The sequence below is a fragment of the Prunus mume genome, linkage group LG8, assembly GCF_029339155.1.
Source record: "Prunus mume cultivar Tortuosa linkage group LG8, ASM2933915v1, whole genome shotgun sequence".
NCBI lineage: Eukaryota > Viridiplantae > Streptophyta > Magnoliopsida > Rosales > Rosaceae > Prunus > Prunus mume.
Window position 1 is genome coordinate 15,375,775 of NC_142705.1, and position 15,092 is coordinate 15,390,866.

Here is a 15,092-nt window from a genome sequence, read left to right on the forward strand (position 1 = left end):
CTGGGGCAGGATTAATCATAACCTAGTCCCCCCTCAAATAGTGTTGTGAGTCCCTCCTCCTTATGTTAAATGATGAAAATGTAAGAGAATATTAATGATTCATGGACATCCATTTTCTTTCCTAAGGCGCTTTTATGGCTTGTAATTAGAGAAGGAATAGTAAGAGGGGAAGCACAAAGAAAAAGGAGTTGGAACTTTCTTGCTAAACCATAAATTTCAACATCAAAGCATTCGCTATGCATACGTGGAGACCGTAAAGAGAAGAAACCTTTGCAAATGCTATAATGAGCCACCCTGCAGTACTGAATATTGCAGAGAACCACATTGTCTGCTTGGCAATATCGGTAGGACATGTGTCATCTTTTGGAAAGGGTGGTGAGAGTACACCTTAGTTTAAAGCGGTGAGCAAAAATGCTCCCCAATTAAAAATACAAGAGAATCTTTTGTATCCAATATAATTATAATTAAGCTTCGTCCAAAAAAATATATATATAATTATAATTAAGCATAATTCTTTGTTATTTATATTGAGCATATATCTTATTGGAGTAGTAAAATATCTTTTAGTTAATGCGAAGTACATACAACCAACATAACCAGTAGATGCATGTTAGGCAAGTTGGCCAAGGCTGTGCCTGTCCGTTGCATCTAAGTTTGATTCTCCTTCCCGTACATTAGAGTAGTTTAAAATATCATATTGTCAAAAAAAATACATAAATATGCGGTGGAGGATGGATTGGAGACCTAGAAATTAATATTAGATAGATATGAACTTACAGGCACATATTCAACATCTGCCTGCATGAAATTTCCCAAGGCATGACAACAGCTCCAAGATATTCAAATTATCATATATAAATCCATCGTGGGGAATTAAAATCATTGCTTCTTCATAAAGGAGACATAATATAATAATGACCCAAATTGAGCACAAATAACCTGGTCATTATATTAGAACACACAAAAAAAAAGCTTACAGGTGAAGGCACTACAAAATTTCCACCTCTAAACTTGCACGCTCCTATTTTAGGTAGACATACAAAATTGGTTTTGATTTTACCATACCTACAGCTTAAGTACAAGGCCTATAGGACAATGATCGCTGCCAGTTATATCCGGCAGAATGTATGAGTCATGAACCTTGTCAGCTATGGATTCCGAGACGAGGAAGTAGTCAAGCCGCCAGCCTAGTTCAAAATCCAAGTAAATCGGAGTTTTGTTAGAAGAAATAATAATAACAAAGAAAGCAAACTTTCGATTTATAAAACCAAATTGCAAAGAAAAAAATCTAGCATAAAATATAAATATTTTGGCCTCACACAGAAAATTGCAGAACAAAGTATGCAAATCATGAACACTTAGAATGTCTGGTTGAAAAGAACACTCAGAACAAAACTACATGTTTTAAATTAATACCGTTAACTACTTCAAATGCAATGGCAAATCTGAATTATCAAAACTATGAATATAGGAGTGGGAAATACCTCTATTAAATTTGCGTCCACCATGTCGATAACCCCATAAGTATAGCCAACAACACCAGGGTGTTGCCTTCTAAAGCTATCCACAAATCCCCTGGATAAGAAGTTTGAACCAAAGGATTGCCTTTCTTCATCTGTAAACCCAGCACTTCTTTTGTTTCCCTGTAGATGTATCAACAAAAAACAACCCCATAAATAAAACTGGGATTATATGACAAACCACTGGAGAGACTGGAGAGGCATAGCACTGCCCTACTCATGTTCAATTTACCACCTAAATTTTTTCCATAGAAAATGTTAATATCTGGAGGGAATATGGCGAAAGTACAGGATTTGTTTTGAAGTGACACCACTGTAAAAATTGCTACCTTTACATCTCGTAAAACTCTTATAGGATGTTTAATTTTTATTTGCCGTTGAACTTACTGCTCAAGTGTGCTCATTATGATAGTCAAATTTCACATCAATCCAAAATCTCAAATCTTCTTGATTGATAGGTTGTCTTTGATAAAACATATGTGTAATATTAGAGCACTAAATTCAACAGGTGGATTGTTGAAAAACAAATCCTCTAAACGTTATTCAGCGGTGCTGAGCTTTACACCAATGTCAACTGTTCCTGCCTCTTTATAGTCCCTTCATATTCATACAAAGTCACCCAAAAAGCATACCTAGGATGTATGCTGCGTTTTCTTTTAAGTTGGATTAGGGGAACAACATCTCAAGTGCTACCAGTTATTAATTCATTTCAAGCTGAGGTGCTAAACAAGAGATACTTATCTAACTAAAGCCTAAAGGCATCCTAAACTGGCCAAGTTCAATAATACACTTTCTCTACTGCAGATTGAAACCAGAAATTTGGCAATGGACATAATGGAATTCTAAGATAAACATTTTTTGGTGATTAATTTGTTGGGTGAAGCTTGGTAGTCTTTATTTTGGTTCATTAGGTTGGTTTTAAAGATTTCATTTTTTCCATTATTAATATCAAAGATCTTGACTCATCTTAACATTTCATTGTCTTACAAAATTTAAAACGTTTAGAATCATTAAACATAGGCATTATCGTACATTATGTTATTTTTAAAAGATTTTTGTGAGTTGATATATTACAAAGAGTATATAGTTTTTCAAGGTTGAGTGATCAATCAGGGAATCATAAAAGTTCTTTGACAACAAATCAGGAAAACTTACAGCTGGGTTATAAATATCGATCTCTTGATGAGCACAATTCAGATCACCTGTTAAAATGACAGGTTTTGACTTTTCCAGCTCCTGAATCAACAATGAAAGCACCCATAAGCATCAAGAAATTACCACAAAATTTTCATAACTATGCTTTTTCAAAAGCAGATAAAATTTTAAGAAAATGCATATTCGACCAAACAGTATTTGTGCCCAATTAAACTATTTAAGGTTATAAGCACTGAGACATGCTGTCTAGACCAATTTTGGATTCTTCAAATTTGAGGAGATATGACAGGCATGCACTAATCTGCCAGAAGAGAAATCAGTTTTCTAAATTTAGAATTGAATATATTCAAATTGAATTTGGTTGTGCTGAGTATTGACCTGAATATTAATATTAATATGATGGTCACGCACTACTCAAGTAAGATGTATTCAACATAAATAACAATAAATTCTGCCAGTATAAAGGCATTGTGAAAAAAGGAATTAAGTCCAACAAACAAACAAAAACCTGATAGCAGAAAATTTTCTGAGAAAGAACAAATAAAACCACACTTACTTTCATGTAATTGCTGAGAGATGGATCCCATTCATTAATCCTGTATGACTAAAAAAATAAAATGGAGTTGTTAGCCAAGCAGAATACTACCCCATGTAATTAGGCTGCAAAGGACTCGAGGTCAATACCAGTCTTCTCAAACCATCTCCAGAATTAGGAACATATCCAGTTACCAGATAAAATGAATCAAACTCTGCTGTTATAATCCGCCCCTCACTATCATGATCTGATATGCCAATGCCATATCTGACTGAAAGTGGCTTTATCTGTCAGACAAAAGCCAATATTCACTAGCAGTTTAATAAGATAACCAAGATAAAAGAAGAAGAAAAAAGTTAGGCTGACAGCCACGACGCTATGCAAGCAAGACGCATAAATGGATAGTATTATCAAATGCATGTTGTAAAGACATGAAATTGACTGTCATCATGAAGAAAGAATACAGTATACCCTTGAAATAATTGCAGTTCCTGAATAACCAAGCTTGGAAACACTACATGTCCAGAAGCTATTCTCATACCCATCTATCAGAGACCTTTTCACATCTTCAACATCCTTCTCCTGTTCCCAAACTTAATAAATGTGATTATACATAACACAAAAAATGCTATAAGAAAGCTATATTTGTAATGAACACTAGAAATTAGCACATTAAGATGGACACCACATTTACATAATTGAAGGAAAAACTGACCGACTCCATTCAGATTTTTTAACCAACAATGTCCTCGAAGCACAATACTATAACTCATAAGGTTTAATGGAATAAATATTTGAAACTTTACTAGTCACAAGAATCCAATCCTATTCACAGGAGAACCTACTTGAAAATGAATTTTGAGCCTTAATTGGCCCATAATGTTAATACAAAAAGAATATTAGGCAATTCATGACATTTCTTAACAGGATTGTCGCCCAATGCTCAACATGTGAGAGGGCTTAGTATAGAAGCCAAAGAGTCAGTCAATTCTTTACCAATCACAAAGCAATATATGATGTTGAAACAAAAAAATGTAACTGCAAAACGATGATGTGTCAACAGCATCATCAAACAAGAGTTTAAGCTTTAAGAAGCAAAGATAAGAACTAAAATACTTGCCTGCAGTTTGGTCTCCTGCAAACACAGTACATCAAAATCTTCCCTTTGGGCTAGCTGCAAAGCAGAGAATCCCTCTAACTTCAATAATGCCCTTAAACCATTGACATTCCAAGACATAAGCTTCAAAAATTTAGTATCCTTAGCAAGCGGTGGAAGTTTCATGGTTCTAGGATTATAAGGAATCCAATCTTTCTGAGGTTTCTTATGCGCAAGAACTGTCCATGGCTCAGCTACTTTATCATCAGTTTTGACATCAAAATTGATAGTTTCTGAAGATGTTTTCTTTCTTGTCCTTGAGAGCTTGTGACCTGGATAGATAACAACGATACACCAGTCCTCTTCATTAAGTGAACTGAACCCAGATAAACATATGAAATAAACTCAATTAAGAAGATTCGTGGAATCATTTTACAGAACCTGAAAGGTCTTCTGACTCAATTGACAACTTCTCCTTTTTCGTTGCAACCTTGCTATAGCCTATCACAGTTTCACTCTTAACTGACGAATGGTTTAACCTTCTCTTGTAACGTTGAAGTTCACCAACCTCCGAAACAGGGACATTCTGAACTTGGTCTCCATCAGATGATGTTTCAGCCTCAGTTTTCTCTGATGCATTTTCAACACAAGTGGAGGCTACTTGTTCTTCTATTACCAGGGAACCTTCACCTGAAAATGAAAAGGAACTCCTAACCATTCAAGCCCAGAGAATAAGGCAAACGGAAGAAAGAGTTTGGAATCATTATTTTATAAAAAAGTTTCTTCTTTTGCTACATCTTCAGAGAAGTACATGAGAATAATAGATATTACCATCTTTCTTCTTTTCCAAAAAGCACTTCAAGGCAGCCACAAGTTCAAATTTACGGCCTTTGGCAGAAACCCCAGCATTTCTGACAGGCAATTTAAAGTTCCAAATCATTGTAGAACATTTAACATGTTCAACTCAAGGACACCATATTGATCAACACCATCTAATCGTTAACTTATTCCACTATCCATAGAAAGAAAAAGAAATTACTATGTTTATAGAGGGAACATTCCTATTGGACTCACAAGGAAGGAATTAACACTTGGAATGTTACCTCAGTGTTGTTCTGAGTTGTTGAACTGTCATTGCCTCGATTCTCGCAGGCTCATTCTTAAAACTCTCAATCTCAACCACATTGCTTTCAGCACCATCATCCTAAAAGATTTAATCAATCAACATCAAACTAATGCAAACTACCCATACCCAACATAAAAACAAGAACAAAACAAAAAATACAAAAATACAAAAATCAGTATAGAGGCATGAGCTATAACCTTGACAATAGGTTTATGAGGGCTTGGGTTTGTACCCATTGATTCTTTGAATGTCTTATCCTTCTTATTTTCCTCAAACATGGGCTTTGTTGTTTTAGCGGAAACGGGTCTTCTAGCCACTCCTTGAGTTGCTCGTAATCTAGTAAGAGAAGCCAATGCTCCAGTTCTCAAATTCCTTGGAGCTACTGCAAAGCTACCGATGTTGGTCAGTCATTTCAACTGTAGCTGAAATTACTAAGAAATTGAAACGCAGAAAGTATGTAAAACACAGCCTAAAAAAACAAATTAAAATATAAAACCGGGTGAGACTGAGAAATGTTTTGAACCCTAATTGCAGAGGTTGAATTTGATTCATGGCCTACTACGAAGAACGAGGAACACTGCACCTTTTTGGTTTTGTTTCTTTTCATTTTTCGGGTACGAGGATGAATAATATGACCCTCCAATGCGGTGAAAACACGTGCGGCCGGTTAAGATATCAGGAGTATAACCTCTGTGGCTCCGTTCAAAATTACAAAACAAAAAACCCCTCTGGCAAATCTGATTCTTAAGTTTTAGGTATTGCATTACAAATTACTTTTCATTTATAAAATAAAATAAAATTTGATATTCTAGACTATTCCAAGGTACGGGAAAAGGGATTGAACTCGTGTGTAAAGGGACGGGAGATATTCTAGATTAATTTTCACGTTTTAGGTATTGCATTATGAATTGTTTTTCATTCTGAATGTGTTTATAAATATCAAGAAATTTTGAATAATTTCAATACTCATGTATTACTTAAGGAAGAAACCATGTCAGTACAGAAGATGGACGCTCAAACTTTTATATGATTTTGAGGACATTATCAAGAGGTGGTTTTTGACATTATACCAAAAGTGGAAAATTTATGTGGCACATTAAGCTACAGAGACTTTAGGTAATCCTCTTGGATTATCAAGGAGTGCAGTAAACTCGTGTGACATTATACTAGAAGTGGGAAAGATGAGGTAAGAAGTTTCTTTTTTTTTTTTTTTGACAGAAGGCGATAGAATTTTATTAGATCAAAATGAATAATGCGTACAAAGGACACAAACTGTAAAGGGAGGCATTCCTAAACAATATGGCAGTCATGTGTAAAACTTCTCCAATGACCTGAGCTAGCCGAAAGACTAACACAATCTGGAGAGAATCACTCTCGAAATTAACTTTTCTAAAACCCCTTTCAACCACCATAATTTCCCCTAATCTAGTCCAATGACATCAAGAACCAAAACTAGCCGCTAACCGGCATGACTCTCATAGATAGACTAAGAACACCCAGCAAACTCAATTAAGTTTCTGGAATCATAAAATAAAACAAACATAGAAAACTCTAACAAACTAAATTAAAATAAATAAATAAAACCTAGAACAACACCGAAAAAAGGAAAGCCCACTGCCTGATCTTCCTTTGGAACATGACAAAGGGAGCGTCATCTAATTACTCGAGGGCATCAATGCACTAATGCATAGTGAATCTACCATGACCAAGCCGCAACACCTCAAAGAGGAGCCTCGCAAGAAGAGGCACTACCAAAACCAACTCGTATTTGGGACAATAGATCTGCCAGAAGAAGAGTTGATAGACATAGATCCACCTAAAGCCGGAGAACACCGAAGATTTGACAGGATCCAGGGGAAAACCCCAGGATCTAAAGGTTTCTCTCTCTTTTTCTTTCCCTCTCTCTTAACAGCTAGGGTTTGTATAATTCTACATAGATGAGGTAAGACGTTAAGAACCCTAAATGACATCAAAGTTTTCCTTTGGTGAATATAAAAGTTAATGTGGCTAATGCAAAACATCAATGACAATGTCAATTTCATCATTGAGATAAGGGTTAATGATAGTTTAGTACCCTATGGTTATACCTTTAAGACATGTTAATCCTTACCTTCTCAATGTTTATAATAACATACCCTGGTCTTTTAAATTTTTTATAATGTGGTTCCACTATTAGGGTTTCCGTTAGATCTCGTCGTTTATTGCCTACTTGGCACTATGGGTCTCATATTTTCATTTTTTTTAATTTTATATTGATTAACATATAAAAAAAATTGAAGAGAAAGATCAATAAAAAATCATGGAACTACTTATCCAAACCAGCGCCCGCCTTCGCCCTGGTCGATTTCTTCTCACTGACCATTGTCCATCGCCCACATCCCAACCTCCAACCCCCATCAAAGCTCTAGCCAACTCTCTCTCTCTCTCTCTCTCTCTCTCTCTCTCTCTCTCTCTCAACCGTAGTCTAAAATATCAATAATATCAACGAAATATCGAGGATGTTATCGTTTTTTTATTCAATAATATTTTGGAACGTATCAATACGCATATCGTATAAATATTGATAATATCAAAAAATATTGATGTCGATAATTTCTTTCACACTTTAGCAATATATTTGGCCAAAATATTGCTATTATATCGATATGATGAAGATAATGAAAACTTTGAAGAGTTATTTACACTATCACCTCCTGAGGTTTCTTGTGTTTTCACAAAACCTCCTCAAGTCTCAAAAATTACACGAACACCTCCTTGAGGTTTCAGTTTGTTTTCACAAAACTTCTTTTCGTTGATTGTTTGTCCAAAAATTTATGATTACATTGAAAAAAAAAAAAGGCTAACTTCAAGGTCGGGAAGTGCGTATCTATGGGGCTTGGGTCAAGGTCGGGAAGGGACTGTTGGGGTGGGTCAGCTGCGAATCTGTAGGGTGAGTCGAAGAATGTGGCTAGGGGAGAGAAGAGTTTTTTTTTGTGGATGGGTTTTAGTTATGTTTTAAAAAAATTTGTGTTTTATTATTTTAAGGATTATTTTATAATTTTTTTTTACACATCAACACAAAAGTTGGTCCCTCATTTGCCACGTCATCCATTTAACAGAAGACTAAAATCTCAAAGTAACATAATCTGTAAATTGATCGAATCTTAAAACAAAAAAAACAAAAAACTTATACAAATGACAAAATTAACTCAATGAAGTATATGCAATCTAATCTTGAAAACCAACTTTGCCATTTGGAGAATTTTTTTTGTATAAAATCATAAATCTTTGGATAAAAGAGTTTTGTGAAAACAATTTAAAACATCAAGGGGTGTTCTTGTAATTTCTAAAATCTCAAAGAGTTTTGTGAAAAAACCGAAAACCTCAGGAGGTGGTGTAGTGTAAATAACTCAAATTTGAACCTTTCTATTTGGAACTAAGTCACTCATGTATCTTACCATGTAATGTATAAATTGTTAAATATTGTAGAAAATCATTATAAATAAATAATTATGATATGTTTAATCTTCTTTCATTAATTCCTACATATTTTCTACACTCGCAATATTTGTCGGCTCACTATATAATCAACTTAAATCAGTTAAACTCATCATGCAATGCATTTCCTTCTAATTTTTTGTGATAAAATAATAGATAATTGACTAAATAAACATCCTCCAAAGTTTCTAGAAAAAATTTCAAGTTTTTCTTACAATTTATGTGGTTCTTATTCAATTTTTATCGATATTGATAATATCCGGATATTTCCATCTAAATTTCTGTATTTTTAAACTACCTATATTTCTGAAACCATTGATATTTTAGACCTTGCTCCAAACAATCTGACAATATTTGCCAACAGAAAATGTTTTCTTTTCAAACATTTTTACTCAACCAAAGAAACACAAGCATTTGTAAAAATTTCCAAAACTTATCAAGACAGCCCCACCCCAAAAGCCCAACCCCCCTCCTTCGTTGAATCCAATCGCCACCTCTATCATAATATATCTCTATCTTTCTCTTTCTCGGATCTAGACTTGACGAGGTATTGTGTTGGCATTGCAGCGGCCTAAGAACTTGGCGACCAAAGAGCGGCCAGACTATAATGAGGGGTAAGTTATAAGGGGTAAGTTATAAGGGGTTCACTTTATAGTCATTGGATCAATCCAAGGGCTGGGGAGAATTGGGATAAAGTTGTGCAATCGGGTAGGTGAGGAACCCAAACCCGAATTTAATATCCAGCAATGAAGTTGGTCCCAACAAAAAAAAAAAAAAAGAGGCAAGTTCGAAGTTTGAACAGAAAAAACCCATTGATCTCAAACTCATAGCTGAGAGAAACCGCTAAGCTCTGAGAAACGGTTGAAGGCAACGGGCAACGACGGTTGAAGGCAACGGGCAACGACGGTTGAAGGCAAAGGTTAACGACGGTTGAACGCAACTCCACTATCTAAACCGTGAAAAGTATTTATTTTGAGTGGAAGGAGCAAAGGCGTGGATTCGAAGCAGAAAAGACGGCAAAGTGGAAGGGGAAGGAGAGAAGCCGTATTCGTTGGAAGTGATAGGTTCCATTTGTGGAGCAAAGCCGCACAAAGACCCAACACAGACACCTTGCGATTGTTCAATAACCAGCATTTGGTGAGTAATTTATGGAATTTGAGTTTAGGGTTAGAGTAACCGTTTTCCCCAATTTGTACCATGAATGTTGTTAGATTTGGCATCTCTTCTTTGTGCTTCACTTGCATGTTAATTTTTGCTTGGGTATATGTTAAAAAACGAATGAATATAAAGTCAATAACATGTCAATAACATGTCAATAATGATATGAATAAGGTAATGGTGTTGAATTGGAGGAGGCCCTCAAAACCTTCCACATTTGAAGCAGTGCAGAGTGCAGATTATCTCTCTGGAGCTAGAATATATATAATTTTTGAAATAAATATTATTTCCGTTGTTACTAAATTTGCCTGTTAAAAATGAGAACATATAATAATAAACTCATGAATAAAAGTGCAAAGCATTTGAAAAAAGGTTGATCTATGACGATTATGGCTGACTGAAGAAAAAGCTAGAAAGAAAGAAGGATGTGGCAATGGCTTAGCGAGCAGATAGCAGAGCAGATGCTTTGCTTTGCTTCCTTCCACCATCTTTCTCATTTATTTATTTATTTATTTTGTGTTGTGTATGAAATGACAATAATTGTCATGTGTGTGAAGTGCAGAACTTGCCTAGATTGCACTCACACTCACTCATGCATCAACCATTGATTGGAGTTTGGATCCATAAATAAAACACATGCTAGTGCTTGTAATTCACAGAATCATTGCATTAACAGGTATTTGCACAAAATATGTCATATTGCTTTGATGATGTTAAAGCCTGTGATCAGTAATCCCTATGCGCATGTACTTTGTAAAATTTGTAATGTGCTGGTTGACTAGTTGTGTAAATACCAATGTGATTGTGCAAATACGTGGTAGTATATGTGTTCACGTTATTTCATCTTGTATTTCAGGAAATGGGATCCAACGTTGAGCTGGTATGGCCAGAGTCAGAGGCATATTCCTCACGGGTGAACAACTGCTCACATGCAAATTCATCCCTAGCTGTAATTCGAGCGAAGTTGAGTGCCGAACAATTAGAACAATTCAAGACATCATGCTTTGGCCATCTTCTGAATATAGATAAGATTCAGTTTAGCGGGCAGATTGTGCATGGGGTTGTGTTGCGTAGAGTAGCGGGGCAGGGTGTGAAAGACTTGGATGGACTGAGTTTCTTAATAGGGTGCGGCTGCTCGGTTCACTCGTCGATTTCTGTTTGATCTCGTGGCTTCGTTTTGGGGAAGTGCCAAGTTTCCAAAGTGGAGAAAGTGATGAAATTAGACTTCAGAAAAGATATTTTATAGACGAAGGAATTACATGTAATGCTTTAGAAGAAGCATTTGTGAGGTGCACAGAGGAAGATGACGTCTACAAGCTAGCTCTTGTTTACTTTGCTGAGTTAGTGGTTTTGGGAAGGGACAAACATTTGAACATCAATCTAAATTACCTGACCCTTGTAGAGGACTTGGATGCGTTCAACAGGTTTCCATGGGGTTTGGTGTCGTTTGACAAAACCCAAGACAGTCTGTTTTCTGCACCAACAAAGTATGTGAAAAGCTTTGAAAATGAAGAGGGAAGAGGGAAGGGGAAATGTAAGGTAACCGGAACAAGCCGGAGAAATGAGAAGGGCAAGAAGGATAACCATGGTGAAGTGCAAAGGGGTGGCTGGAGTTTTAAAGGTTTCATGTATGCTTTCCAGGTACATGGTAATAATGTTCATGTCGTTATGTTTTGTTGACTTTAAAACTTAAATAATAACTTGTGTCCTGTGAATTGTGTAGATTTGGGTATATGAATTAATTCCTAGAATGGTGGACCTGAATTACTGCAAGGTTGTTGATCCGACAGCTCTCCCGCGTATTTTGCGATGGAGAACTACTACGTCTGTTCCCGAGATGAGAAAGTTGAACAATTATTTTTTCCAGAGCAAAGAGGTTTGGTTTGTAGCCCTTGGAACTATTTATAAGATTCAATGAAATTATGAAGTAGAATGATTGCATATGACTCTTGTCTGTTTTCTGAAACAGTTCATTTGGCGCTATGTCCAAGTGAAGAGGAAATGAGACAACCATATTGGAGTTGGCCACAGGTTGCCCTGCTGTTGTCTCGGCAGAGTCAATTCCTTCTTCATGTGCTGACCTTGATGAGTTGAACAAGGCGGTAAGCTTGTTGAGGTCCGAGTTGTTTCAAGTAAAGCGGGAAAAGGACATCCTTGAGTTAAAGGTCATACGGATGGAAAAAATTTTGGGCCACTGTTTAGGTCCTCATTTTGAGCAGGAAGTGAGAAGGGACATAGCTTTACTGAAAGAGATGACGAATCGTTGTGTCGTGTTACATCTATTTAAGGGATATGAGGAAGTGGATGGCATGCAATGGGATGAAGGGCCAAGTAATAGAAATGAAAGAGAGGAAAATGAAGAGGAGGACATTGAAGGGGTGAAGGGCCAAATACTTGAAATGAGGGAGAGGACAAGGAAGAGGAGGGATTGAAAGGGGTGAAGGGGCAAGTAAGACAAATGAGGGAGAGGAAAAGGAAGAGGAGGGGATTGAAGGGGGTGAAGTGCCAAGTAAGAGAAATGAGGGAGAGGAAAAGGAAGAGAAGGGGATTGAAGGAGGTGAAGTGCAAAGAAAACCAAGGGAGGTAGAGGAAGCTCAAAGGAAAAGAAGTGAGGGAGAGCAAGTGAAAATAAAAAGCAGCAAAGGAGAGGAAGCCCAAAGAAAGAGCATTGAGGGAGAGGAAGAACTGCAAAGAAAAAGCAGTGAGGGAGAGGATCCAAAAAAAAAAGGAAGGGCAAGGAAGTGAAAAGACAGAGAAGTGAGGAAAAGGAAGTGCAAAGAAACCAATGTGAGGAAGAGGATGATGAAGTTATGTTGGTTGGCGATGACATTGGCGAGAGCACGGAGGGGACAAAGGTTGAGGTTACTCTCGGGGACATTGATTTGGATCAACCTACAGCTGTGTTATCTCAGTTGAACGTTTGGTTGAATGATGAAGGTCAAGGTGTGGAACGAGGGGTCCAATTACGGAAGAGGAAGAGGATTATTCCTATGTGGAAGATCGTTGAAGCTAGTGAAGTGGTTAAAAAAAATTTGCCAAAGACAACCGGACTTCGGACGTTAGACCCAATGAAGGCGATTCCGCATGATGATATGGTGAAATTGCTGAAACTTTGTTCGGAATGGCGCCATAACCCAAAGTAAGTCCTTTGTTTTTTGAGATAGAAGGCATGAGTGTATATATTTTTTAATTGTTGTGTTCTAAAACTTTTTTATATTCATAGTTTGGTGATGCAATTTGGCAACGTGGAAGCTGAGATTGAATTCTTCGCTTCCCTCGTCAAAGCTGACGGTTGGCTGAAAGGAGATGTAAGTTTAATTGATTATGCATTTGTTTGAATGTGCATAGATTATGAGATTGACAAGGAAAACATGTGCAGCACATTGATTTGGGCTTGTATCTCATCCGGAAGCGACAACAACAATTGGAGGAAGTAGAAATATCGGATTGGACAACGACCGATGTATTTTTTATGGTATGTGATGCAGGATGCATAGGACCTAAATTGTTTAGTTTCCTAATTGATTTGTTAGTTCCTATATTCTTTAGTTTTCCAAATCCTAGTAGGATTTCTAAGTTAGTTTTCCAAATCCTATTAGGATTTCTAAGTTTCCTATTTTATTAGGAATAGGATTTCTGTTTTACCTGGGAGATTTTAATTCTATTCTCTCTAGGTTTTAGTTTGCTATAAATACCCCTATGTAGTTCTTTACAATTCAGATTTGAATATTGATTAAACATTCCTTTAAACTCTCTGATTTCTGCCTGCCTTCTACCTTTTCTTCCCTTCAGCTTTTCTTATCTGTTATGTCTTATTGCTCTAAGTGTTTAAACTAACACACCCAGGGCTGTGCTACATCAGTATGGCATAGGCCTTGACCAAGTGCAGTTAATAATTACAAATTATCCATACTTGCTTTGTGGAGTTGTTTAACCATTGATTGTTTTCTATTTCACAGAATCACATCCATACTTGCTTTGCGGATAATAAAAGGAAAAAAGAGCAAGTTGGGTGGAAAATTAGAACCAGTTTAGTGAACGTTGTAAATGGCAAGGTTCCGGCTTGTGGATTGGATTGGCAGAACACGTATAAGGTATATGTACCTTGTATGTTGCAAAAATATAAGCATTGGGTGGCTCTAGAGATTGATCTGATTCAGTGTGAAATCAAAGTCTACAATTCAATGGTTTCACTCATTCCAGATCAGAGCTTAAAGGAAGAACTCGGCCCCCTGTCAATTACGATTCCAAATCTTCTGCACACCCTCGACTTTTATGAAGAAGGTGTTTACGCGAACGAGTGCACCCGAGATTGGTGGTGTCCATGGCCAATACATCGTGTGGATGTTCCACAACAGGCTAATGAGTGAGCACAACTTTTTATTTAATTTTATTACTTTAATTTGTCAATTATTGCGTGCATATCTTTACATTTATTGCGTCTGTATTGATTTGTATTGCTTACGACGGAAATAAATAACAATACACAGGCAACAGACAAGCAATATACACGCAATAGATATGAAATATACACGCAATAGACATGCAATATACATCAGTCCCCAATTACATCAACCATAAGGAAGTCGTATTGAATAGGAAATTCTACTTAAGTTGTTCTTCCTACGAAAACAAAGAATAAGGACCGTTTCCCCCCTTAAATCTAACTGGAGTCCTACTTTTGCCCCCAATAAACATGCAATATTGGAGCAATAACATGCGATATACATGCAGTAAACACTCAATCAACTTTCAATAAACCTTCAATATCGGTTCAATAACATGTGAAATACATGCAGTTAACAATCATGAAACCTTCACGAAACATGTAAACAATCAATAAACCTTCAATAAACACTCAATATCGGAGTAATAACATGCGAAATACATGCAGTTAATGAACCTTCAATAAACAGTCAATATCATGCGATTTACATGCAGTAAACAATCAATAAACAATCTATATACACTGAATAATTATGCAATCTTAAAAAAAAGGTATTGTCTTATTATTGCATCGTATTG

General features: G+C 36.4%; 2 protein-coding genes across 2 annotated transcripts; one reads left to right on the forward strand and one right to left on the reverse strand.

The window, feature by feature from the left end:
* Nucleotides 1–826: 826 nt before the first annotated feature.
* ARP (apurinic endonuclease-redox protein) lies at nucleotides 827–6,087 on the reverse strand. Its single transcript, XM_089042155.1, is given in 13 exon segments — nucleotides 827–1,187; nucleotides 1,485–1,523; nucleotides 1,526–1,643; nucleotides 2,676–2,756; nucleotides 3,232–3,279; nucleotides 3,360–3,497; nucleotides 3,682–3,792; nucleotides 4,331–4,638; nucleotides 4,748–4,996; nucleotides 5,138–5,217; nucleotides 5,410–5,510; nucleotides 5,630–5,822; nucleotides 5,956–6,087. Coding segments are annotated over 13 exon segments (1,617 nt in total). The 5' UTR covers nucleotides 5,985–6,087; the 3' UTR covers nucleotides 827–1,065.
* A 6,417-nt stretch (nucleotides 6,088–12,504) lies between these two features.
* Nucleotides 12,505–14,437, forward strand: LOC148914822 (uncharacterized). Its single transcript, XM_089043311.1, has 4 exons — nucleotides 12,505–13,206; nucleotides 13,291–13,375; nucleotides 13,447–13,542; nucleotides 14,027–14,437. Exons 1-4 carry the CDS (start codon nucleotides 12,878–12,880, stop codon nucleotides 14,435–14,437), a joined length of 921 nt encoding a protein of 306 aa, XP_088899437.1. The 5' UTR covers nucleotides 12,505–12,877.
* The last annotated feature ends 655 nt before the right edge of the window (nucleotides 14,438–15,092 follow it).

Bases quoted from the DNA above. Each gene is read 5' to 3' on its own strand.
- LOC148914822 (XM_089043311.1), top strand. From the start codon at position 12,878: ATGTTGGTTGGCGATGACATTGGCGAGAGCACGGAGGGGACAAAGGTT. The intron at 13,207-13,290 runs GTAAGTCCTTTG...TTATATTCATAG, and splicing joins GAATGGCGCCATAACCCAAA to TTTGGTGATGCAATTTGGCA. The intron at 13,543-14,026 runs GTATGTGATGCA...TCTATTTCACAG, and splicing joins CGACCGATGTATTTTTTATG to AATCACATCCATACTTGCTT.